The sequence below is a fragment of the Sinocyclocheilus grahami genome, unplaced genomic scaffold (genome assembly GCF_001515645.1).
Source record: "Sinocyclocheilus grahami isolate Dianchi unplaced genomic scaffold, SAMN03320097.WGS_v1.1 scaffold707.1, whole genome shotgun sequence".
Taxonomy (NCBI): Eukaryota; Metazoa; Chordata; class Actinopteri; order Cypriniformes; family Cyprinidae; genus Sinocyclocheilus; species Sinocyclocheilus grahami.
Window position 1 is genome coordinate 213,747 of NW_015505886.1, and position 26,862 is coordinate 240,608.

The following is a 26,862-nucleotide window of genomic DNA, read 5'->3' on the forward strand; positions in this document are numbered from 1 at the left end:
TGTGTGTGTGTGTATATATATATATATATATATATATATATATATATATATATATATATATATATATATATATATATATACATATACATACATACATATACATATATGCCTAAACAAAAGCGAGTACATAAACTGGGCATTAAATTTATTTATTTACATTCCATGCAACATGAAAAATATCCTGAACTAAATTTAATTAAAGATATATATTTTTTAAATATACACCTTGAAATGAAAGGTGTATGAACCCTCCCCCCCAAAAAAATATCGCATAAATACATTTGGTAAACCTGTTTAAACCTGTTTTGTAAAACCCTACAAGGTTCAGCTAAGGTCATGAGTAATCATGTTTACTTGAGTGACTTGTGTTGAATGATCTCAATGATCTCAGAACGCTACTAATGCTGCCTGCCTGATCCAATATGGCCGCCATGAGTGATTTGAGTTCTCACCGTCATTCTCCTCTTCAGCGTTACTCTCAAACTCATTCCTCTGTTCCTCATGATACTCCCTCCTTCTCTCATCTGCGGCCAGTCTCTGTCTCTGTTCAGCTAATAAGACAACAAAATGTGAGAGGAAGAAAAAGAGGAAATAAAAACAGAAATATGCTCAAACAACACGAACCAAGGTATGAAAACGTTCACAAATGATTCAGAAGACATTTTAGCATAGTAAGCAGACCGGTTTTTTTATTGTATCATAGTTTTTATTATGCCGTACTTTAACTAAATGCATTTTATCCTCACTTCATGATATGAATTATGAAATATAATGTCTTTTCAGTTTCACTGTGCTAAATAGTATTCATAAATAAAGACCGTTTGTTATTACATCACTGTTTGTATTACATAATAGGATCACCTGATTTGGTGTGACTATCAGTGAATTATAAAACATCAAAGCTGCATACTAATTAATTTTATTTCATTCCAAGTCCAAAAGGAGCTATTTATGATTCCACTTGAGATGTTCCACACAAAAGAAAGTCCTCTTGTCCTGATCTTCACCTTACCATTTAAATACACAGTCATAATTTCTCCCAGGTGAGTCAAACATAATTTCTGGTGAGCCCATAACCATAAATTAACAATCTAAGTCCAGGTCGAAGCCGCAGCAGCAGCAGAGCCCCTCCGCCAGCACTGGCAGGAGCTGAAGACTGAAGGCTGGTTTCTCCAGCCTGCCCTGTGGTTCCTGCTATGTGCTGCGGTCTGCCGTCCTTACATTCCTCAGCTGGCTCAAAATGCAGCACCTGTGTGGCCAGTGCTAGCCGCTACTAAAAAAGGCTCTTTATTACTGTTTTACACTAGCAAGCCTGACCATAAAGTCCTAGAAGCCACAAAAGTGATGTGATCGATGAAAATTAATTTTGCAAGACTTCAAATTGTGATTTTTTTTGTTTAAAAGTTTGTGGTCAGTAAGATTTTTGTAATGTTTTAAAAAGAAGTCTCTTTTGCTCACTAATGCTGCATTTATTTGATCGAAAATAAAGTAAAAACAGTAATATTTTGAAATATTATTATATTTTAAAATAACAGTTTTTTTAAGTTGAATATACTTTAAAATGTATTTATTTATTCATATTTTAATTTATTTCTGTAATGCAAAGCTGCATTTTTTATCAGATTTATGGCTTTATATTTTTGTGGAAACTGATAATTTTTCAGATTTTTTTTTTTTTGATGAATAGAAGTTGAATGCATCCTTGCTGAATAAAATAAGTGATTTCTTTCCAAATCTGACGGTAAACATTTGAATGCTTTATAGTGTTTCTATATATACATTTTTATTTTGCATTATTATTCATATAAAATCCCCAGTTGTACTCAGTTCAGTTCAATCAAACATTCTGGATTGTCCATTGTAGTTGACAATTGCTCAAGGGGTTGCGCTTGAATTGAGTTTTTACTCAAGCACAAATAGCCTCACCGTTTATCTCATCTTGAGTTTTCACAGCCCTCTTGCCTCTGCGTTTGAAGAAGCTGGAAGCATCTTCCTCTGGCATGAAGACCTTTCTCAGTGCTCCTTCGGTGATGAAAAACATTGATGAGGGGGAAGAACTCTTGAGAAAGATCTACAGCAACATTGTGAATTTTTGGTCACCTTGAGGATTGGCTGCCTTCTTATCTGACACAGCGGCGCTGTCGGCTCCATGGAACACTGTAACAGAAGAAACACGGTTGAGGTAAGTCCAAAAGATTTGCTACCCTTTCCAGGGACTGTTAGACCTGTGGTTCCCCACATTGGTAAATCAACACTTCCCTTGGTCAGTACAGTAAACCATGGTCTGGTTACTCACAGGTGATGACGGACAAAACAACCAGACAGGTGAGAAGAAGAGGTCGAGTCCAGGACATTTTTAGATTTAGCTGAGCAAGAGCAAAGAAAAAGCGGCTGATGTTCTCAGGGACGTCCTGCCTGAGATTGGGCTTGTGGTCGTGAGAGCAGTGAATGGAATTTGACCAGGAGGGTGAAGGAGGGGTGGAGACTTGGGAATGTGTTGCTTTTGGGGTGGGGGTGGCACCGGAAAGAAAAGGTGGCAGGGATCGAGCTCTGTGGGATCTCGCTTGAAACGATCATATGATATGGGAAGGGTGCAGTGTTTTTTTTGTTTGTTTGTTTGTTTGTTTGTTTTTATGACCTAATGACGTTTTACTGGCATTAGTGCATTGGGAATTTATTAATAACACTTTAGAATAAGGTTCCATTTGTTAACATTAGTAAACTACATTAGTTAACATGAACTAACAATGAAAAATACTTGTAACGAATTTATTTAGCTCAGTTCATATTAATTACAACATTTACTAATACATTATTAAAATACATTTTTTTATTTGTTCATATTTATTAATGGACTTAATCTAACATGAACTAACAATAAACAGTTATTTGTTTTATTTATTAACGTTAACCAGGATTAATAAAACTGTAACAAGTGTATTGCTCATTGTTAGTTAATGTTAGTTAATGCATTAATTAATGTAAACTAATTAACCTTATTGTAAATTGTTACCAAAATATGCAAGTTAAGGACATTTTGTGGCATAATTTTGATTAGAATTTTTTTATAATTTAATATTTTTTCTTTTTTAGAATACATTGCTTCCTTCACAAACAAAGGTTATGGGGGCACTTACTTAAAAAGTTGTAAAAAATTTTAAAACGTTGCACAGAAAAGGTTAGTATGTAGTTTTCAAATTAAAATCATGTTAACATTATTTGCATGATGTGGCATAATCCTAATTATTATAAAAATAAATAAATAATAATAATTTGTTTTCTTTACAAAAAATTAAATTGCCATAAGGTAGGCACTTACAATGGATTTTTTTGGAAGGTTTACATGCAGAAATATGACATTTATAATTTAAAAAAAGCACTTACATTAATTCTTCTGTTAAAACATGTATTATTCATAAAGTTATAATTTTTACAGTCAGTTTAGGGATTTAGGCGTTATGTGGAACCATAATTGTAAAACTGGCTATAAGTTTACCTAGAAAAGGTTAGCAAGTGATTTTTCACAAAAACAAATCATGTTAACACATATTTTTTGTTACATCTTGTAGATACATGAATATTTTAATGTTAACTGATTATGTTGGCTGCAGTAGCACACAAAAATGATTTTTAAATTGTTTTATTTACAAAACATTTATTTACAACCTTACAGTGAGATACTTTGAATAGAAGTGAATGAGGCCAATATTTGTAGGGTGTAAATGCAGAAATGTGAAGCTCATAATTGTATAAAAGCAAAAAAAGTATTCTAGGTTTTTTGTTGTTGTTGTTGTTTTAGGCATTGCCTTGTCATTGCAAGTTGTAAAATTGGATATAACTTAACATATAACAGGTACAGATTTGTAAACAATTTTGTGATAATTAGCATCATGACACAAATGAATACTTTTATTCCAAAAATGAAAATATTGACTTTTCAGCAAATCATTTCGAGACATGTTTCTGGCCTCAGAGGTCCAAAATATGTAGAGTGCTTTGCACCTGAGGAGTGTGATCCAACACAAGGGGCTCCTCTCATGCCTCAAGCCCCAGGCTGGAGCAAACATCTGCGTTTCTGTGTTTACTTAGGGTTTTTTTTTTTACGCTGGAGTATGGCAGAATGCAGTGAATGATGAAATTGAATGAAGAGGGCCTCTTTCCGAGAGTCTGGGGCCCGGAGAAACTGAGCTGTGAGAATATGTAAAGGAAAGACACATACAGTGTGTGTATGTGGTTGACTGGATGACAGAGAGAAAAGTTTTGAAGACGCTGCCAGAATGTGTCGCACATGCCTGCTTAAAATATTCCTCACCGGACAGTCGTAAACATGCCAAAACGGCTGCCTTTTTCTGTCCCTCAGAGTCAAGGCTGTGTCACTGGATAATCTTTCAAGTTGTTGAAGCATTATAGACTTTGTGGAAGCACAATAAATTTAAAATAGACTTTAAATGGTTATTGAATCTTTGTTGTCAGGGTATTTTGGTCACTGAATTCATTAAAAATGCAAATAACATTTGATTAGGACTAATTGTGCCAACAACCACAGTCATTCACTGTCTGTCCTGGAGGGAGCGCCAACTGTCTAGATTTACCTGCTTCTTTATTAGAATCTGTTGCAAAAAATATATCAAAACAGCATAAATAACAATAATGCAACAACTTTTTTATCAACAACTAATGAAAAAAATTATGCAAGATGCATAAATTTACTCAAATATGAGAACATTTCTGTAAGACAGGGTCATTTTAGTATCATTACTGTTATAGTTTTAATTCATATTTTCAATTAGTTATTATTTTTAAATTTAGTGAGTTTTGGTAGTTTTGCCAATTTTTTGTAATTTGTCAAATTTCATCTTGTACATCTTGTACATCTTGTTTTAAGCATGCATGTTTAAATATTTTTCATCTTAAAAAGAATGGGAAAATGCTGATTACATGTTTTTGTATTGTAGTTGCACCACAAGCTATAACATTGTAATGCATCTCTTTGGTCACGAAGGTATTTTGTGAATGTGTTTGTGACTGATTCATTAAAGAATTTGAATTTGACTGTTATTAATTAATCATTTTTGCTGCTGAAATGCTACATAAATTAAAAAATAGCAATACTACTGAGAAATTTATATTAAAGTGACATATAGACAGGTGATATTTGAAACGCGTTGATCTTCGATTGTAATTAAATTTGATCGACCAAACACTGCAAATTAATAACTTTGCTTTGACATATTATTTGGATTTAATTTATGACAAAAAGTAGCTAAGATTGCCTTTCTTCCTACAGAAGAGTTGAGCTGCAGGACTTTTGTGAACATGTGTTATGCCATCAGCACTGCTGTCAGTGTCTTCGCAGAGCTCTCTACTTGTAAAACTGTTGTAAATGGGCGTGGGAATATTTTCTGCCTCTTGTGGAATCGGTTTTATTTGAGGAAAAAAAATTTGAAATGTAAATTTTAACATGAATTAGCATTATGTTTTTTCTCAGTGTGGGACATTTAACTTGCACATTTAAGCAGCTGTAACACCCCACAGTTACCCTGAAACTGTCATAATTGTCTAGCCTTTAAAACCGAGGCTAACCTTTAAAAATTTACATGGATTTACAGAGTTCTGCAACAATGAAGATTGATTTGTTTTGACGTAAAACTAAATGTAGCTGCTATGTAGAAAATTTGGCAAGGAAAAATTTCACATGCATCTCACAAACGGCCCATCTATCTATCTATCTGTCTGTCTGTCTGTCTGTCTGTCTGTCTGTCTGTCTGTCTGTCTGTCTGTCTGTCTGTCTGTCTATCTATCTGTCTGTCTGTCTGTCTGCCTGTCTGTCTGTCTGTCTATCTATCTGTCTGTCGTTCTATCTGTCTGTCTGTCTGACTATCTATCTGTCTGTCTGTCTATCGTTCTATTGGTCTGTCTGTCTGTCTGTCTGTCTGTCTGTCTGACTATATATCTGTCTGTCTGTCTATCGTTCTATTGGTCTGTCTGTCTGTCTGTCTGTCTGTCTATCTATCTGTCTATCTGTCTGTCTGCCTATCATCCTATTGGTCTGTTTGTCTGTCTTTCGTTCTATCTATCGTTATCTATCTATCTATCTATCTATCTATCTATCTATCTATCTATCTGTCTTATCTAGCTGCAATGTAGAAAATTTGGCATGGACAAATTTCACATGCATCTCACAAGCGGCCCATCTATCTGTCTGTCTGTCTGTCTGTCTGTCTGTCTGTCTCTATCTATCTATCTATCTATCTATCTATCTGTCTTATCTAGGTGCAATGTAGAAAATTTGGCATGGACAAATTTCACATGCATCTCACAAGCGGCCCATCTATCTGTCTGTCTGTCTGTCTGTCTGTCTATCGTTCTATTTGTCTGTCTGTCTGTCTGTCTGTCTCTATCTATCTATCTATCTATCTATCTGTCTGTCTGTCTGTCTGTCTGTCTCTATCTATCTATCTATCTATCTATCTGTCTGTCTGTCTGTCTGTCTGTCTCTATCTATCTATCTATCTATCTATCTGTCTGTCTGTCTGTCTGTCTGTCTCTATCTATCTATCTATCTATCTATCTGTCTGTCTGTCTGTCTGTCTGTCTCTATCTATCTATCTATCTATCTATCTGTCTGTCTGTCTGTCTGTCTGTCTCTATCTATCTATCTATCTATCTATCTGTCTGTCTGTCTGTCTGTCTATCGTTCTATTGGTCTGTCTGTCTATCTATCTGTCTATGCATGTCTGTCTGTCTGTCTGTCTATCGTTCTATTGGTCTGTCTGTCTGTCTGTCTATCTGTCTGTCTGTCTGTCTATCTATCTATCTATCTGTCTGTCTGTCCGTCAGTCTGTCTGTCTGTCTGTCTGTCTATCGTTCTATTGATCTGTCTGTCTGTCTGTCTATCGTTCTGTCTATGTCTGTCTGTCTGTCTGTCTATCTATCTGTCTGTCTGTCTGTCTGTCTGTCTGTCTATCGTTCTATTGATCTGTCTGTCTGTCTGTCTATCGTTCTGTCTATGTCTGTCTGTCTGTCTATCTATCTGTCTGTCTGTCTGTCTGTCTGTCTGTCTATTGTTCTATCTATCATTCTATCTATCGTTCTGTCTGTCTATCTATCTATCTATCTATCTATCTATCTATCTATCTATCTATCTATCTATCTATCGTTATGTTGTTCTATCAATGTTTGAGCTATGTATAAATTTAGTTGAAATTATATATACATCTGAAAAATGTAATGTATAGAAAGTAGATGCAATTATCTAATTTAATATAAATATTTTCCACTTTATATTCTATCAATATAACAAAAACAGTGACGGTTAATAACTATATGTTGAGTACATATTTCAAAACCATGTATTGAGAAGGGTCCAAAAGTCTGAGACATTTCGTTTTATTTTATTTTTAAATTCAAATTTCCTTAAACTCAATTTTTTATGCCAATAATATAGAAAAAATTACATTTTGGATGGGAAAAATCTTTTTGTGGCAGTGTATGTGTATTCTGCTGCTGGTGATGCCAAAATGTTACATTCTGCAAACTTAAACTGAATCACTCAGTCTGACAGTGTTTGTTGACTGAAAGATTTTAGTCTTTTTGACCAGCGTATTATAACACAGAACCTTTGGTGCAGAGATAACATATTCAAACAGCACCATGTACTCTGTCTTCTGTGGTAAAGGAGGGGTCCACAGAACAGCCTTTGATTGGTCTATTGCATTTAGTGTGAAGTGATTTGCCTTGCTGATCGCACTCCTCAGGTATCAGCCTGTGGATGTTCAGTCTAACGTGATGCCTCGTTTCACGGTCCACGTTCGGAATGAGTGGCTAACCGTTCCATGCAAAGATGCCACCTGCTCCATTAAATGGTTGGGTTTTGAAGCTCTCAAGCGCTACATCAAGAACAAACCTGACAATGGAGGGATCCAGCACATCAAAGATGTGCATTTTGGGGTCAAAAGATGTCAGGGATTTGGCTTGCTGGACAATGACGATACCATAGAAGATGTGCTTGAAGATAATGACTTTGTTGAACTTGGTAACATTACAAATATGGTTTACATGTTCAGTGTTTGTCGAGAGATTGATGCAATCATTCAGTTCTTTGCTGGCTTTGGAGAGATTGTTCTTTGGAGACTGTTTACCACAAATACTAAATCTTGTTTTGCAAGATGAGTCGATAACACGTTATTTTACTGTTATCTTCAGCTATTGAAGGGGACACCATGTCACAAGACTTCATTCCAAGTCAGCTTGGGACGTCACATCTGTATCTTTATATTGACAATCATCATGTTTTAATTGAATAAATTATATTGTCAAAAGTAGTTGCAATTAATCACATACATCAGTTTTACTGAGAAAATCCCACAATTAAGATCATTTAAAGACATTATATTAAAAGTGAACCTGGAAAGTGATACTTAACACTTAATTTCTGTGATATTTTAATATATTTTAAGTACATTTTTCGTATTTTTTGTGTAGTTTATAGCATTTTTTAAATGAATTTCGCTAATAGGATGCATTAATTTGACCATGATTGTTATTTTTTTATTTTATGACTGATTTCTAACCTTTACTTATTAACACGTATATAACATTTCACCCAGTCTCAGATTTGGAGTCATTAGTTGATTTTTTGACAAAACACAGACTTGCATGTAAATGATTGTTGTATCTTTTGGAAAGTCTCTCAAAAGCTTTTAGCTATTCTTTCAATGTGTAAACTGTGTTAACAGCTCTGAAAATATCCTTAATGTGAATGTTAAAACAGAACAAGAGCATACAGAGAACCAGAACAAGTAAGTATGAAATATCACTGCTAAACTTTTATTAAACATAAATCAGTACTACAGTATTAATGACAGCTGTCTGTTTTTAGTACATTTCTCTAGATGGGAACAGCCTGACCTCAACTGATCTTGTGAATTTAGGGAAAGGCCTGTTTAAGATTAAGGTAAGTGGATTTATGGTGGACTTCAACCTAAGTTTTTTGAAGATTTTACATTTATGAACAATATTTCTCAATGGAAATGCATCACAACTGTGATCTGGCCCTCAGCTGACCCCAGAGGCTGAGCAAAAGGTTGTGCAATCAAGAGAGCTTCTGGACACCATTGTGAAAGAAAACAAAGGTGAGCATGACATCCACTTACATAAAGGAAATATGTGTTGTTTCTTTTGTAAGTGATCAAACTTTTTCAAAAAAATTAGTTTTGACCTTTTCCTAAAAATAAAGGTCCCAAAAGAAGGTTTTCGCAGCAATGTCATAGAAGAACCATTTTGGGCTGCTCAAAGAACCTTTCAGTGAATCAACCCATTTAATAATGTAAGGCCCCTTGTGTGCAATGGAAAGGTTCCATGGATGTCAAAGCTTCTTCAAGGAACAATAGATGTCAACAAAGAACCTTTATTTTAAAGATTACAGATGATAAAATGTCGCAAACAAATCTTTTCGACTTGCTCTTTTGACTTGGACTACTTTGGTACAACTCTTTCTGCTGAAAATGTAAAAATGTAGTGCAAAACTGCACATTTGCCAGAGCATGAATATTTGAATAACCTGCATAAATATTCAACTGTGTAGGATTTCATAAATATGTCCTTTTTCCTTTTTTAGTCGTTTATGGCATCACTACAGGATTTGGTAAATTTGCTCAGACTGTCATCCCAGTCAGCAAGCTTAAGTATATGTAGTTTTTGAATTTATCAAATGTTTTTTACTCCTGAAATCTTTTGCATTTAAATTAACAGCATCTCACATTTTTCTCTCTTTCAGGGAGCTTCAAGAAAATCTTCTGCGCTCACACTCCTCAGGTGTGACGTCTTTTAGTCAAATTAAATATACACTACCAGTCAAAAGGTTGGAATTATTAGGATTTTTTTAATGTTTTTGAGAAGTCTCTGAAATATAGTAAAAACAGTATTATTGTGAAATAACAGTATAAATGATTTCTGAAGGATCATGTAACACTGAAGACTGGAATAATGGCTGGTGAAAATTCAACTTTGCATCACAGGAATAAAATACATTTTAAAACGTATTAAAATAGAAAACTATTGTTTTAAATTGAAATTTTATTTCACAATATTACTGTTTTTGCTGTATTTTTGATCACATAAATGTAGCCTTGGTGAGCGGTTCCTTCAAAAACATGAACAAAAATCGTAACGATTCCAAACTTTGGACCGGTAGTGTATATGTGAACATGTTTCTGCATTTGCTTTTGTGTGACATTTATTCATCATAGAAAAATTCCTGCGATGAATTGACTGACATAATTTATATTTATTATTATATTTGATTATATGTCACTGTAGGTCTGGGAAGCCCTTTAAGTCCTGAAAGAACTCGAATGCTGCTTGCACTGAGGATCAATGTTTTGGCCAAAGGGCACAGCGGGATTTCACTGGAGACCCTGCACAGCATGATCCAAGCCTTCAATGGTACATTAATGCATCTCTCATTATTTTAACTGAAGAGGGTATTGTTGGGGTTTTTGGTTTCTTTGGCACAGCATATGACACATGGTGTGCCATTTCAAAGAATACTTTCATGTTAGTTGCTGCGTCTTTGAAATAACATTAGCAAACGGTTTCTTTGAATTTCTTCCTCAGAAGAGTTAAGTCGATATTTTACTGTTTTCTTTCTTCTCTCTTCTCAGCCTCCTGTTTATCGTACGTCCCGGAGAAGGGTACGGTCGGTGCGAGCGGAGATCTTGCCCCTCTTTCTCACCTCGCCCTCGGCCTGATGGGAGAAGGCAAGATGTGGTCACCTAAGAGCGGCTGGGCGGACGCCAAATATGTAAGCGCAGATTTATTGGATGCTTTGGTTGCACATCTTTGTCCTAATGATAATGAAAGCAATGCATAAACACATTTACTCCTCGTTTAGCCTTTAAAGTCACATTTGACCTTTGTATTGCCGCAGGTTTTGGAAGCACATGGTCTGAAGCCCATATCTCTGAAGCCAAAGGAGGTACGGTTAATCCCCCCATTGTGCAGTCAACATGTTTATCTCTGTTGACTTGGAGCTGTTTTTGGGGTCAGAAATGTGTGTCCTTGACCTGCCTGGTCCATTTTAACAGTGAAGCCCCCCTTAGAACCCACTCTAACCTTTAAAACAAGTCATTTTTGTCTGGCAAATTTACAAACTAGACAATCTAGAGAAGAAAGATTTTATAAACTATATATGTGTGCTAGAACGTGGTTGCTCAGCAGTTCTTCAGGCTGTTCTGGTTTTTAGGTGATGATAGATAGAGTGTGAATAGATTAATAAATGCATAGATTGATTGACAGACAAATCAGTGGTTCAGTAAGTATTGTTCTGTGATAAAAGATAAAAGTGTTGGTTATGTTTATCTCTGTCCACAGGGACTGGCTCTGATCAATGGGACTCAGATGATCACTTCATTGGGAGCAGAGGCCGTGGAGAGAGCTGAGGCCATCGCCCAGCAGGCTGACATCATTGCTGCCCTGACCCTGGAAGTCCTCAAGGGGACCACCAAAGCCTTTGATAGTGGTGAGCTTGTGTAAACATGTGATTGATGTGCTGGATGTGAGCAGACGTATTTAGACACTGTTCTCACTGCAGAGACTGAAACTGTAAACACTGAAGTAAACTTTCAGACTTGTCAGACAAAACATGGCTTGGGAGACAAAACATATTTGTGCAACACTGCCTCACATAAAAAGTCACAGTCCCTGTCACAAATGCAGAACTGCACCAATTCTCAGAGTGCATGCTTTGGTTATACAATGGTGGAGTAATGGGAAATGTACAATTTCGACAAAAAAAAAAAAATTCTTACAGATATTCATGAGCTGCGACCTCATCCAGGACAGAAGGAAGTGGCCCTGCGTTTCCGGTCCCTGTTAGACTCTGATCACCACCCGTCTGAAATTGCAGGTGAATGAATCCTACAGTGTTCGTACGGTCCATTAAAGCTCATATTTAGCCGTTTGGTGGTAACCTCTCTTGCGTTTTTTCAATAATTGCAGAGAGCCATCGGTTTTGCGACAGGGTTCAAGATGCCTACACCATGCGCTGTTGTCCACAGGTAACATAAGGGCCCATAAGAGTCCTAAATAAATCATAAGTGTTGTTGACACCAGGGTTATTATAGTTAACTAAAACTATTTAAAATAAACTAGATGAAAATTAGAAATGTTACGTTGTAATTCAGTTTGCATTAAAGGGTTAGTTCACCCAAAAATGAAAATCAGGCTGTGTTTTACTCACCCCTGAGGCATCCTAGGTGTACAGTATATGACTTTCTTCTTTCAGACGAATCCAGTCGGAGTTATATTAAAAATTGTCCTGGCTATTCCAAGCTCTATCATTGCAGTCAGCGGGTGTTGCAGCGCTTCAGTCCAAAAGAAGTGAAATAAAAAGCACCCATCCACAAAAAAAAAGTGTCCCACATGGCTCCGGGGGGTGAACAAAGGCCTCCTGTAGCGAATCGATGCGTTTTTGTAAGAAACATATGAGGTCGGCTTTGCACATGCGCCGCTCAGAAGTGACGAACGTGGAAGCACAGGGGAGAGATCAAAACAAAGCAATGGTCACTAATTAGAAGTACAAAATGAGGATTTGTAAAGAAGAATGTCAGAGGATTTTGATATAAGCCAAGAGGAGACTGGTTTTCCTTTGCTAAAGTAAGGAAACTTTGCTACCTTTGCTCCTGTAAACAAATGTTGGTTTTCACGAGACTCACCGGCGCATGCACAAAGCCGACCTCATACGTCATCAGCCCGGAGCTGCTTCTGTGTACAACTGCTGGCGCAAGCTAGATTAAAGTCATATTATTATTATAAATTATTACGTTTTAAATATGGATATTTTTCTTACAAAAACGCATCGATTCGCTACAGGAGGCCTTTGTTCATCCCCCGGAGACACTTTTTTTATGGAGGGGTGCTTTTTATTTCACTTCTTTCGGACTGAAGCACTGCAACACCCACTGACTGCAATGATAGAGCTTGGAATAGCCAGAACCATTTTTAATATAACTCCGACTGGATTCGTCTGAAAGAAGAAAGTCATATACACCTAAGGATGCCTCGGGGGTGAGTGAAACACAGCCTAATTTTAATTTTGGGCGAACCAACCCTTCAACTGGAAATAATTAAAAACTAAAGCTAAAACTACAATGAAGATAAACCTAGTAATGTGTGACCCTGGAGCACAAAACCAGTCATGAGTAGCATGGGTATATTTGTAGCAATAGCCAAAAATACATTGTATGGGTCAAAATTATCGAGTTTTCTTTTATGCCAAAAATCATTAGGATATAAAGTAAAGATCATGTTCCATGAAGATATTTTGTAAATTTCCTACCGTAAATATATCAAAACTTAATTTTTGATTAGTAATAAACATTGCTAAGAACTTCATTTGGACAACTTTAAAGGCGATTTTCTCAATACTTGAAATATTTTTTTGCACCCTCAGATTCCAGATATTCAAATAGTTGTATCCCGGCCAAATATTGTCCTATTGTCCTAACAAACCATACATCAATGAAAAACTTATTTATTCAACTTTCAGATGATGTATAAATCTCAATTTAAAAGAATTTACCCTTATGACTGGTTTTGTGGTCCAGGGTCACATATTTTTTTTTTAAATAACTAAAACTAATAAAACTTACAAAAGCATATAACAAAATTGCTATAAATTGAACAAAAATTAAAATGAAAACAGAAAATCTCAAAATAAAAGCTGGTTGACACACGTGAACTATATTTTAATATATTTTGCAGGTCCATGGAATTGTCAATGACACAATTGAGTTTGTCAAGAAAATCATTAATACAGAAATCAACAGTGCCACAGATAATCCTGTATCCTTTTTTATCTGAATTTACAATTTTGTAACATTAACAGTTGAACTTGTGTTGCAGTACCAACAGTGTCTGTTGGTCATGTGACCTCAAATCGCCAATGCTCATTGAAAATCGAATGACTTTAAAATTTTTCCTCCTGAGAATCGGTTTGGTGTCAAGATTGATTAGCTGGTCAGCGCCATAACTACACCAGCCTCTTCTTTAGTTCAGCACTTTTGGCCTTGACTGTAAGTTAGATGGTGTTTGCAGAGAGAGGTGAGACCATATCTGGCGGAAACTTCCATGGAGAATATCCAGCAAAGGTATTTCATCTCAACACAATAGCGTTTATTTAACAAAAAGTTTGGGTGACATCTCTGCTGATTCGTACCTTCCATTTTTAGGCTCTTGATTATTTGGCGATCGGGGTGCACGAGTTGGCCTCCATCAGTGAGAGACGTATCGAACGTCTCTGCAATCCTTCTCTCAGTGAGCTGCCTGCATTCCTGGTCAATGAAGGAGGCCTGAACTCCGGTTTCATGATCGCACACTGCACTGCTGCAGCTCTTGGTTAGCATCACAAAGTTCAGGAGAGAACAACTTTCCTTAACCAAATACTAGAAAGTTTAATTTTGACTACTGTACTGAAGTCATGTTGACTATTAACTAAAACCGATGCATTTCTATCTGCAGTTTCAGAGAACAAAGTGCTTTGCCACCCCTCCTCTATTGACTCACTGTCCACTAGTGCGGCCACGGAGGACCATGTGTCTATGGGAGGCTGGGCCGCACGTAAAGCCCTCAGAGTGGTCGAGCACGTCGAGCAAGGTCCAAAACCTGACATTAACCTCTCATATACCTACTGACATCGTCCACTGTTCAATTTAGCTAAAATTGTGACCATAATGGCACCCCCTATTGTAGCACCAAAGCACAACAGCACAAATTACTTAACGTTTCCCAACACAATCTCATGACAGTTCATAACTAGATTATTTTAGTGACTTGGTGGCAAATTTCATGATCTCATTTATGTTTCGGTCCCAGTGTATGGTTAGGTTTAGGGGTGGAGCTGCATGCTTACTTTTTTTATTATTATTATTTGTTAGTTACTTCTAAAAAAATTGTGCTTTTTTTGTACATTTTTAGAAAATTAGTGTCATCTCATTCGTACGTTTTGGGGTGTTCTGTTTACGCACCAATGATTGTTAGGTTTAAGGATGGACCTTCATGTTTTTGTTTTAAGATTTTTGAAAATTGAAATTATTCGTACAATGTAAACTGTACAAACCATACAATTTTATTGCATATTTTTCACGTATAAAAAAAAAAGTATGATTTTTAGATAAATAATATTCACATTGTATGAAAACATAAATTTTTAGGGAAAAAAGCATTTGCTGGTACGTTTCACTTTGAAAAAAAAAGTCAGCTATGTTGTTTTGTTTTTGTTTTTTGCATGTCTCCTAAACATAACCTTCACTATGTTGTAAGCAGATCTTATACAAATGAGATTGTACGAATTCATATGAATTAACCACTTTTTTTACAGTGAGATCGGGTTGAGATTTTATTTATTTAATTTTTTTGTAATTTTTGTACTTTTTTGTTTAATAACCACTAACCTTCAAATACAGATCAGAATATATCATTTTGTCAAATAGAAAGCCTGAATATGTCTGTTTTATGTTTCCTTACAGTGCTAGCTATCGAGTTGTTAGCTGCCTGTCAGGGTATTGAGTTTCTACGCCCCCTACGTACAACGACCCCATTGGAGAAAGTGTATGATCTTGTGCGAGCCACAGTAAAGTAAGTCAAATGATGATACACTAACCCCAAAACCTCCAAAACAATGAACTTTCAGGTTAATAATTGGCAACGCTTCTTTCATTGTCTCTTCCTACTTATTTTTGTCTTCTTTTCTCTTTTCTCCAGGCCCTGGATTAAAGATAGATTCATGGCTCCAGACATTGAAGCTGTACATCGGCTTCTTGTAGACCAAAAGGTAAGCTTTACTGTTTCTTAGTATTTGCAACACTATTAACTATGAAAACATGGTGGATCATAAAGCAGGTGAAAAAAATTCAGAAACAAATACAGACCAAAACATCTATCCATCCACTTGTAATAAGAAAGCATACATTACTTATTTACATTATAGTGTGCGTCATAGTTTCTGCAAGTTTAGCTTATGAGTAAATCATGTGCTCCAATTGTTACATACTATAATTGTATACACTACTGTTTCAGTGTAATTCAGTGTCACATGATCCTTCAGAAATCATTCTAAGATGCTGATTTGGTGCTCAAGAAACATTTCTTATCAATTTTGAAAACAGTTGCTGCTTAATATTGTCTTCAGTATTTTTTTGATTAGAAAGAACAACGTTTATTTGAAATACATTTTGTAACACTACAAATGTATTTACTGTTACATTTGATCAATTTAATGCATCCTGATTAAAAGTATACATTTCATCAAATAAAAATCATACAGAACTTTTGGACACGTATATACATGTTATATATAAATATACATCTATTATCAATAACATGCATACAAAAATGCACCTAGATAATTTACTTTACACAAACATTCTCACCCCATATTGTTCCTTGTCTGTTGCATTCAGGTGTGGAACATTGCTGGGCCATACATTGAGAAATACTGTATGGAATACATCCCAGAGTCCCGCCCCTCTTCCCCAACAGCCTTTGCTCTGGACCCACCCCCATCACCACGGAAACGGGTCAGGCTGGAGTGACAGAGGATGGCCTATAGTCTCACATTCAATACATTAAGATGAATTTGTATAGAGCATGTAAAATGTGTGCATATTCCAGCATAGTTCTTAACTCTTTAATGTTGTTTTTTCCTTGAATGAAGTTCATTATACTATGTGAATTATTCCACTTCTGCTGTAAGACTCGATCGTATTTTGCCATTTGTTGGTCCTTATGAGGGTTCTCAGTTTCTGAGTGAAGTGTTAGTAAATAAATGTCTTTTTTCTTTCCCACTTTCTCAGAAGGTAGCACACATTGACTGCAGAACAGAGACTGTATTCATTGGGATATTGAAACGAGTAATTGCATCCGTCTGGTTTTAAAGGAAGTGTATTTGAACTCATGACACAGAGGGATTTTGACAGATGGAAGGATGTTATTCTTTGTTCCTTGACTCGAAATATGTTTGACTTTCCCTTTTTGGGGTCTTTGTCAATTCCCTTTTTCCATTCTACTCATCATATCAGTTTTACCTTATTGTTGCTACTAGCAAATCCATTGGTTCATATTTGAGATGAAATGTGTAAAATCAAACTGAAAATTCCTTTTACACATATATTTCTTTGTTGTAAGTGTTTTAAGATGAGTTTTCGGTGAATAAAATTAATAAAATTTAACAGAGCATGACTTTAGATGACTTTGAATATATAGTAGTGCATAAATATCACATGGACTCCAACATAGTGCTTTTTCGTTGGTAGACAGAATGAAACATATTATTAGTGTTTAGCTGTGATTTAGTGATGAGAAGTGCAGTATGGGTCGTACTGAGGGCCGCTCAGCAGGCGCAGGGATGTCAGGGGCAGCTGCTGCTGTGAGTACGAGATATTGAATGTCCATAACAATACTGCTCAGCCTCCCTCTGTATGTCTCTTTCTCTCTCTTTTCCTTTGAAAGGTGGTTCACTGGACTAGCTGCAACAGCAACAACTTGAGACCGCAAAAAAAATCTCGGTATCTTTTTCATTTTTGCCTGTGAGAATAAAAGTCGAATAAAAAGGTCGAAAGGAAATATCTGCAAAACACAAAGACTGAGGAGATTTACATCTAAAGGTTATGCTTTCTCTTGTTTAAATGGGACATTGTGAAAACTTTGTAGTTACACCCATGGATTATTATTGCATTTCATCTATCTATCTGTCTATCTAATGTGAGTGTTTGTTTCTATGGTAGGCAATATATATATAGATTTACATCTAAAGGTTATGCTTTCTCTTGTTTAAATGGGACATTGTGAAAACTTTGTAGTTACACCCATGGATTATTATTGCATTTCATCTATCTATCTAATGTGCTAATGTGAGTGTTTGTTTCTATGGTAGGCAATATATATATATATATATATATATATATATATATATATATATATATATATGCACAGGTAAATATGTATAATATTGCTTTCAACTATTTACTAACTGGTTTAAAATGTGGCCACATGAGAACAATTATTATTTCAACTGTCTGAAAAAGTGTGTTTCCTGCAAAATGTTTACATGTATGCAGTTATGGACTAAATATGATTCTGAGAGAAGATTGAGACTACATTTGTCTTCGATGCATACAGTGTGTGTGTGTGGACTGTGAAGCAGAGACATGAGTATAGATGAAGACACACGCTGGCTGGAATGGGTCACCAAGCAGTTTGAGAGCATTGCAGGAGATGATAAAGAAATCGACTTGGATGAGTTTAAAACAGCTCTGAAAGTAAAAGAGGTAAGCTTTCTGACCATGGAAACCTTTATAATATTTAATATTATAATATAAAATAATATTTATTTCTCCTGTTTGTTGTAGTCATTTTTTGCGGAGAGGTTTTTCGCCTTGTTTGACTCTGATGGCAGCAGCTCCATCAGTCTGGATGAACTTCTCGAGGCTTTAGATCTTCTGATCCATGGCAGTGAGACAGACAAACTACGCTTCCTCTTCCAGGTCTACGATGTGGATGGTAAGGTGCAAAATACCATCAGCATTTACTCTTTCATTCTAAAATTTAGTGGTAATTGTCATAATTTTAGCACAAACATTGTCGTAATTTTAGCTCAAGACAAACAAAAAATCACTGAATCTCACAATATTGGCAATGGAGTTACGATGGAGTTTGAGAATTGCTCCCTTAATGCATTTTTTTCTTCTTCTTACAATTACAGTTTTATTATTCTGAAATGCTTTAAAGGGGTCATATAGGGGCGTTACATTTCCGACGCGTGCTTGTGGTGTTCGGCCAGTCACAATGCACTGGGTCAGCTGGCCAATCAGAGCAGACTGCGCTTGTCAAAGGAGGGGGCCTTGTTGAAAACGACATGTTTGAGAGAGGCGGGGCATAGAGGACCTACAGTAATATACAGTATTTGAAAAAGAATGTTTTTTTTAACATTAAAGCATGTCAACATATTCTGTTACACCAAATACACAAAATAATGATCTTTAAAATAGCATCATATGACCCCTTTAAGAAATTGATTGCCAAGTTAAATGCACAAAGTGATTTACACAAGTAGAATATGTTCCTGGTCCAATTACATTTTGAGTAAGTACATATGTAAACACAATCATGCTAATAAAATACTTTAAATTGAAAGTACTGTGAAAGTTGAAGAGAGAGAGAGATGTATTAATATATAGGCATATCCCTTGCTGTTCCTTACACAACATTCCTATTAAATAACACAGATCATAACAGCCCCTAACAGTAATATTAAAGACTTGGCTGATTGTAATGTTTTGATCCAGGAACATGCCATACTTGCGTTACACCCTACAGTTTGTTAAACAATTAGCATTAAACTATTAATTAAATTATTGTGTTGACCTGTCATGTAGGCAGTGGTTCCATAGACCCAGATGAGTTACGTACGGTTCTGAAATCCTGTCTGCGTGAGAGTGCGATCTCGCTCCCTGAGGAAAAGCTTGATGACCTGACGCTGGCACTGTTCGAATCTGCTGATCAAGATAACAGTGGCTCCATCACGTTTGAAGAGCTGAAGGCAGAGCTGGAGAACTTTCCTGAAGTTATGGAGAACCTCACCATCAGGTGGGACACGATTATATTACAAAAGAGATGATATTCAGATCAACAGCACAATTGCAAGTATGATTTTTGTATACTACAGTTCAGTAAGAAAAAGGTTAATATTGAGTAGCCTTATATTTTGGATACAGTTTTGTTTGTACCTTGATTATTGTTCCTTTGGTGACGGAAATAATATCAAATGAAGTGAACCGTTGTGTACGTCTGAGCAACACAAAAGCGGTGTTCCATTAACTTGAGTTTTGAGTTTTGAACGAAACGGTTGACCGAATGATTCAATGACTCACTCATAAAATCAATAATCACCACGTTTAGATCCTGAATGAATCCGTTTTTTAAATAATTTGAGTGAATGAATCAATGGCTCACTCATAAAAACTCAAGTTTAGGGTTGTGGCTAGAAGGAATACAACTACGGCCAGAAGTGACGCAAAATCTTGCCATAAAATAACAAGAAATTAAAATGGCTACCTATCACATTGTGTTTTATTAACTTCTACACCTACCCCAACCCTAAACCCTTACAATAATGCAAAAACAGTCATTATTGTTGTTCAGCGTGACAAAAATGATGCAATATTGATGTGCGCATGCCTAGTAAGCCCCTTCTAGCCCCAAACCATGTTTAGATCCTGAATTAAATTCCTGTTAAAAAAATACATGATTCTGCAGAGAAATCTCCACCAATCAGAGAATCGAAACAAGCAAATCATGCCAAAATACCTCTAAGTGCCCATCCGCTCCAATGAAGCATTGCAAATAATGTAATATAGTCAGTCTAACTACTCTCTCAAACTATCTGTATCTATATGCATATTTTGTATGCATATACAAAATGTACAAAATGTTGTTTTTTTATATACACAATATCATTAAATCAGTAGTTTTATACTTATCTGTCGTTTTTAATTCGCTTAATGGGATTGTAGGTTGTTACATTACACGTTTTTGTTCAGTTTTGAAATATTGTTTTGGTTTGAATCAAATATTTGTAATGTTATGATACACATCACAGCTGGTTGGTTTGTTACTCTTTACCAAAGACCAGAACTAACCACTGTGTAATCAAAAATAAATGCTCCAAAATGTACCAAATTTATTACCAAAATGACCAAAAAAATACTACTTTCTATTGTTTTCACTCAGTGCCGCCAACTGGCTGAAACCTCCTGATCTGGAGCAGAAGAAAAGCAAGACTCCTCGTTACCTGACACGGGCGTACTGGCACAACAACAGCCGCAAGCTGTTCTTCCTCTGTCTGTATGCTCTCCTGAATGCGCTCCTCTTCATCATCGCTATGCTGAAGAACGCACATGGAGGCCTCTGGTTCATGGTGGCCAAGGGCTGCGGCCTGTGTCTCAACCTCAACTGCACTTTTGTTATGGTAAGTTGAGCATACTAATTCATCTAATATTTAATATTTCCTGTAGTGACAGAGGGTTTTGTCTCACAGGTGCTGATGTTGAGGCGTTGTCTGACGTGGCTACGTGCTACCTGGGTGGTGAGGGTCTTCCCTTTGGACCAGAACATTCTACTGCATCAGATCGTGGGCTACGCCGTCTTGATCTTCACCATTGGGCACACTGGCGCTCACGTCATGAACTTTGGTAACCTGTGATAAACTTGTTAAAAATGGTCAAATTCATTTAAAGGGATAGTTTTTGAAAGTCAGTGGGGTCCAAAAAACATTGACTTTCATTCTATTGACAAGTCAACTTGAACTAAACATGAAGTAAATATGAACCTGTAATAAAACTTGTCTAAAAATGACCCAATTATTTTTGTTCTTTTACTGTAAATCACAAAAGATTATTTGTTTTTAAAGTCAGTGGGGTCCAAAAACACTGGACACCACTGATGTTCATTGTATGGACAAAAAAAGCACATGATGGCAATTTAAATTTTTGGGTGTACTATCCCTTTAACTCCATAAAGCCTGACATATGAAATAATAACCCCAAACATCTATTTTTTATTTTATTTTATTAATTAATTTATTGTATTTTATTTATTTTTAAATTTAACAGTATATTGAATCTTTACACAAGATCTAAAAAATAAAAAAAGTTGCATATGAGTTGCAAATATTATGTTATCATATTTGACACATCAGGCTTTTATGCCTCAGAATGTGGAGTTCATACCCGAGAAGGAAAAAACACTTACATTTTATTCAGAGGCCCAAAATGAGCAAAAAAATTCAATTTGTTGCAGTTGCTGATATTTATATAGCCAAAAAGTCAGATGAAATTCTGATAGCTTGTAATGTAAATCAATGTGATCTTAATAACAGTATAACAAGCTGCTTACATAAAATGCAAATAAACTTCAGTTGCCACTCGTTATCTCCCAATAATATAATTCATATCTTAAAAAGATGATATTAAATGTTGTTTTCATTGTTGTTTTCAATGCATTTCAGTGATGACTGAGAGATCCTCAAAAGCCATCAAAAATTATTCATGGATAAATAAGTAAACCTAAGTTGCTTCAGTCCAATATTTATCTTGAAATATTAGATTGTGTATCATGTATGATACTATAGGCTTTATAGGATTAAATTTATTGTATAAGAAGGCTATATGACCGTATAACATCACAAAAGCAATAGATTAATAAAGAATCCCTTTCCCTCTATTCTTAGCCCGAATGTCTCAGAATGATGGCATGTACCAGCTGTGGGAGTATCTTTTCACCATCCGTCCTGGGATTGGCTGGGTCAACGGCACCGCCTCCATTACGGGTGTGATTCTGCAGGTTCTCATCTGCTTGATGGTGGTGTGCTCCAGCACGTTCGTCAGACGCAGTGGTCATTTTGAGGTGATGGCTTGCTGATTGAATTCATGAGAAGCAACAATCTGCACATGGTTAGATATTCTGTGAATATCTGTCGATTTGGGAAATATGAAGCTTACGAAGACAATTGTTTCAAGGCCATTAAAAACAAGTTAGCAAAGAATTCTGTTCGCAAATAGCAGCACATGAATTCAGCAATGCATACCAACAAACAAAAACCATTCAAATATGCTTTGTCAAAGCATAATATGTTCAAGGAAAGGGTTTGTTTTTGTGTAGGTGTTCTATTGGTCTCATCTTTCCTTCGTCTGGGTTTGGGCCCTGTTGATCGTCCACTGTGCCAACTTTTGGAAATGGTTTGTGGCACCAGGACTGATGTTCCTCATTGAGAAACTTGTTGGAATAGCAGTGTCCCGCATAGGTGGGCTGTACATAGTTGAAGTCAACTTATTGCCCTCAAAGGTACCATCTGAGCCGATGTACATATTTAGGTGTATTTTGTTTACTGGAACATTTAGTTAGTCATCCATGCTGAAAGCCTCACCTCTACTGCCTTTTATTTTAAAGGTAACACATTTGGTGATCAAGAGGCCTCCATTCTTTCACTTTAAACCTGGAGATTATGTGTATATAAACATTCCTGTTATCGCCAAGTATGAGTGGCATCCGTTTACCATCAGCAGCGCTCCTGAGCAGCAAGGTAAAACAACTGGAAAGCATATAGTTATATTAGTCTTGCGAAATTCTAATATACGACAGTGATTTGTTTATATTTTAGTAGTATGTGCGTTTAAACGCAATTAAAATGCACTGCAGAAAGATCTTATTTATATTTTGTCAATGTTTTTGTTTGGTTTTGTTTTGCAGTTAAACAATCTAAACACCTTTTAGGGGGAAAAAAACATTAATTTACGCAAAGCAAATATGTTTAACACAATAAGATTTGTTTTCAACCAATCTGCGACTTGTTTTTAGACAATCTGTTTTAAGTTTTTTTAAACGTTTTTACTTGTTCATTTTAGTTGTTACTTGTTTTCAGATAATCTGTCTTAAGTTTATTTTTCTTAACATTTTTTCTAACGAAAAAAAACAAACAAAAATAAAACAAAAAATCTATACAAAAAAAGCAAGTTTTCAAAACTGTAAGATGTTTTTAATACGTTTTTTTTCGAGGCAGGCTGTTAATTCAAGTTTCTTTTTTTAACAAAACAAAACAAAACTGCACAATAAAGTAAATATTTAACACAATAAGAATTGTTTTCAGACAATCTGTCTTGATGAAAAACATTTTCTAACAAAACAAAATGTATACAAAGAAATGTACATAACAAAGCAAGTGTTTAACAAAATATTTTTCGTTCCCTCAAACAGATACGCTGTGGCTCCATGTCCGTTCCATGGGCCAGTGGACAAACCGCCTGTACGAGTATTTCAGACAGCCGGAGAGTCAAACCATTAGCAACAAGAGGCTCACCGCCAGCCTGAGGAACAGACGCCACGAGAGCAGAACGCAGGTCTTTGATTTTCTCCATCATCCATTGGCTGAGCGCCGGAATCTTAACACATAGTGATAGAAGTTCATTACTGTGATGTTTTATTGATGCAATTCTTTATAGGTGGGGTCGCTTTGTAATCACATCATTGATATTACCAAGACTTTTTGAATTTCTTTTATTATATGAACGGGCTTCTCTCCAGTATTTTTTGGAACAAATATTGCCATTTATTTTATAGAAAGATAAGTTCAAATTGCAAAGTAAGAACTTTAAACAAGTTTAATACAGTAGACATTTGCACTTCTTCTGCAGTATTATTGAGATACTATTATAGTTTTCATTAATATTTTGAATTTATTTTATTTTTATATTTTTATATATATCATTTTCATTTTAGCTTAGTTTTTTTTATAAAACGGATAGTTCCGGTCCTTGATTCTGATTGGTTTAGCCACGTTCGAAGCTGTTGTAAATTACTCCACAAACATACACCTTTGTTTACTTCTGTGTGTTGTTTGGCAACCACTTTGTTGGAACCACAACCGTTTCTGAGGAACTACATTGTTTGGTGGAAGAATACTGTATTTATATCATTACACTTTATTTGCTCTGTTTTATTTTGTGAAACCTAATTATGTATATGGAATAACCGTTTTATAAAAGCAATAAGCCCCGTGAAGCCGTGGTTTACAGTGAATTTATAACAGCTAAGGTGCGTTGTTAGGCACGACGCGAAGCAGAAAAAACGTATATTTAAAAAAAATAATATTTTTTAAATATCTATGCATTTTTATAAATTTTATTTCAGTTTAGATTTAGTTATTTTAGTACATCAAGTTAAATTAAGTAAAAATTTGTGGGGGAAAAAAACATTTAAGTAAAAATGTTGCCTTGGCAGCTAGCTGAATTAATTTTTTTTTCAGTTAAAGTTTATTTTATTTCAAGTAATGAAATTCTTTTTTTTTTTTTGGTTTTAGTTTTAGTAAACAATGTAACACTGCTCCATGTAGAATGAAATGTTCAAGTCTGCAAGCTGCAACAATACTGTGGCGTCTAATAAGGATGATGCTGTTGAACTGACCCTATACCGGACAAGCATAACACACACAAACTCCCAGAAGCCCGTCGGTGACCCAGTAGCCCAGGCAGAACTGGGAGACGCCTCTCCGGATACAAGAGAAGTGAGTTTTCTGTCTGAACAAAGCACAACATATGTTCTATTATACATAAGATACACATTAGCCAGACTTTCTTTTTTTTTTGTCTTCCAGCTTACAGCAAAATTAAGTGAAAATCACAGATATTGTAACATTAAGGTAAGTAATGTAATTACAAAAAATGTCATCTAATTTACTGAAAGTGATTGTCTTACAGGAATTGTATGCATTTGTTTATGCCTTTGTTTGTTAGTGCTATGTGGACGGACCTTTTGGCACTCCGACTCGGCAGATCTTTGCATCTGAGCATGCGGTGCTTATCGGCGCTGGAATAGGCATCACTCCCTTTGCATCCATTTTGCAGAGTATTATGTGCCGGTGAGACACGCAACCTCTCCATTCATAAAATTCGAGTTAAGTTTTCTTTGCATGAAAAAAACCACATGTAAATTTCTTTAATTTGTGTGTAAAATTTCATTTTGTCTTTTTTTCAGTTATCGCATGAGAAAGCAAAACTGCCCCAACTGCAACTATTCCTGGTGTGAAACCATCAAAGACAATGAAATGAAACTGAGGAAGGTAAGAGTGGTGATCAGTCAAATGGAAACTAGAATAAATAGGAGGGGAAATATTTATTTTATTTCAGAAAATTAAAATTTTTGGGTCAACTATTCCTTTCAGTTCAGTTGCTGTCTTAAATTATTAAGTAATCAAACTAGTAAGTTGTACAGTTCAACTCATTTTTTTAAAATCTTGTCTTATTGAATCTCACAATTTAAAAAAATTAAGTTGAAATTGGTTACATTTAATCATGTTGCCATGATTTATTGATCATATTATTTTTTACAGTATATAGATAGCTTCAAAGCTGATGGTCATGAACAACTTCGATCTCATGAAGTTTTTAATTCTCTTCTAACTTCCTGCAGGTGGACTTCATTTGGATCAACCGAGATCAGAAATCCTTTGAGTGGTTTGTGAGTCTCTTGACCAAGCTGGAGATGGACCAGGCAGATGAAGAGCCAGAGGGTACGAGAGAACTGAAGAAAGAGGGATATGGGGTTGGCACTGAAATGTTGGCACAATCATACTTGTTTTTATATTTTCAGGCCGTTTTTTAGAGATGCACATGTACATGACTTCAGCCCTCAGTAAGAATGATATGAAGGCCATAGGTCTGCAGATGGCTCTGGACCTACTGGCCAAGAAAGAGAAGAGAGATTCCATCACCGGCCTGCGCACACGTACACAGCCAGGCAGACCAGACTGGGCCAAGGTAAGTAAGGCCAATATTCTATTCTGTTCTGTTCTGTTCTATTCTATTCTCCCCAATATCTTTGATTATCAGTGTTTAAATGCATTTTTAGGTTTTCCAGAAAGTGTCTGAAGAAAAGAAAGGAAAGGTTCATGTTTTTTATTGTGGTTCTCCTGCTCTTGCCAAAGTCATCAAGGCCCAGTGTGAGCATTTTGGCTTCAACTTCTACAAAGAAAATTTCTGAAGAATTTACAATATTTCATTTGCTTGAAATCCTACAAATAATAACACAATCATCTGACAATCTGATCTTGCCGATGTGTCTGATGTTGTACGTTTTGTAAATCTTGTGTTGTTGTATGCTCTTATTTATTTGTAGTGTTTGTGTAAGTAAACTTTTAACACTTTTAATGAAATTGTATATGTTTTTTTTTTTAATTAATTTTAGAAATGCCCTTTCTGGTTATTATGAATATGCATCATGTAAAAGTTTTTTTCTCCAGTAAGAGAATAGTCA

At 35.7% G+C, this 26,862-nt stretch overlaps 3 protein-coding genes across 3 annotated transcripts in view; 2 read left to right on the plus strand and 1 right to left on the minus strand.

The window, feature by feature from the left end:
• Positions 1-2,424, minus strand: part of ucmab (upper zone of growth plate and cartilage matrix associated b) — a 3,571-nt gene extending 1,147 nt beyond the window's left edge. The window contains exons 1-4 of the mRNA XM_016243997.1: positions 2,297-2,424; positions 2,101-2,157; positions 1,927-2,022; positions 453-551 (exon numbers count right to left, since the gene is read on the minus strand). Coding sequence (XP_016099483.1) covers positions 453-551; positions 1,927-2,022; positions 2,101-2,157; positions 2,297-2,354 — 310 coding nt within the window. The 5' untranslated portion in view covers positions 2,355-2,424. The remainder of the gene's footprint in view (positions 1-452; positions 552-1,926; positions 2,023-2,100; positions 2,158-2,296) is intronic.
• A 5,312-nt stretch (positions 2,425-7,736) lies between these two features.
• hal (histidine ammonia-lyase) lies at positions 7,737-17,033 on the plus strand. Its single transcript, XM_016244017.1, has 20 exons — positions 7,737-8,035; positions 8,206-8,266; positions 8,774-8,801; positions 8,882-8,956; positions 9,062-9,134; positions 9,620-9,686; positions 9,779-9,816; positions 10,321-10,446; positions 10,665-10,804; positions 10,931-10,978; positions 11,374-11,521; positions 11,813-11,908; positions 12,001-12,059; positions 13,765-13,845; positions 14,085-14,150; positions 14,232-14,397; positions 14,521-14,655; positions 15,528-15,636; positions 15,763-15,832; positions 16,461-17,033. The coding sequence occupies exons 1-20, from the start codon at positions 7,789-7,791 to the stop codon at positions 16,590-16,592; spliced, it is 1,965 nt and encodes a 654-aa protein (XP_016099503.1). The 5' UTR covers positions 7,737-7,788; the 3' UTR covers positions 16,593-17,033.
• Positions 17,034-17,226: 193 nt separating this feature from the next.
• On the plus strand, positions 17,227-26,809 carry nox5 (NADPH oxidase, EF-hand calcium binding domain 5). The gene is made up of 17 exons (XM_016244016.1): positions 17,227-17,663; positions 18,180-18,326; positions 18,408-18,558; positions 19,434-19,644; positions 20,788-21,025; positions 21,095-21,248; positions 22,286-22,461; positions 22,717-22,899; positions 23,005-23,137; positions 23,809-23,951; positions 24,944-25,114; positions 25,205-25,249; positions 25,344-25,468; positions 25,585-25,669; positions 26,020-26,119; positions 26,200-26,366; positions 26,458-26,809. Exons 2-17 carry the CDS (start codon positions 18,207-18,209, stop codon positions 26,587-26,589), a joined length of 2,334 nt encoding a protein of 777 aa, XP_016099502.1. The 5' UTR covers positions 17,227-17,663; positions 18,180-18,206; the 3' UTR covers positions 26,590-26,809.
• The last annotated feature ends 53 nt before the right edge of the window (positions 26,810-26,862 follow it).

Excerpts from the sequence above, each read along its gene's own strand:
- hal (XM_016244017.1), top strand. The coding sequence starts at position 7,789 with ATGCCTCGTTTCACGGTCCACGTTCGGAATGAGTGGCTAACCGTTCCA. Across the intron at positions 13,846-14,084 it reads ACAGTGCCACAGATAATCCT|ATGGTGTTTGCAGAGAGAGG; the intron begins GTATCCTTTTTT and ends ACTGTAAGTTAG. Across the intron at positions 15,833-16,460 it reads GGCTTCTTGTAGACCAAAAG|GTGTGGAACATTGCTGGGCC; the intron begins GTAAGCTTTACT and ends TGTTGCATTCAG.
- nox5 (XM_016244016.1), top strand. The coding sequence starts at position 18,207 with ATGAGTATAGATGAAGACACACGCTGGCTGGAATGGGTCACCAAGCAG. Across the intron at positions 21,026-21,094 it reads TCAACTGCACTTTTGTTATG|GTGCTGATGTTGAGGCGTTG; the intron begins GTAAGTTGAGCA and ends TTTGTCTCACAG. Across the intron at positions 25,469-25,584 it reads TTGCAGAGTATTATGTGCCG|TTATCGCATGAGAAAGCAAA; the intron begins GTGAGACACGCA and ends TCTTTTTTTCAG.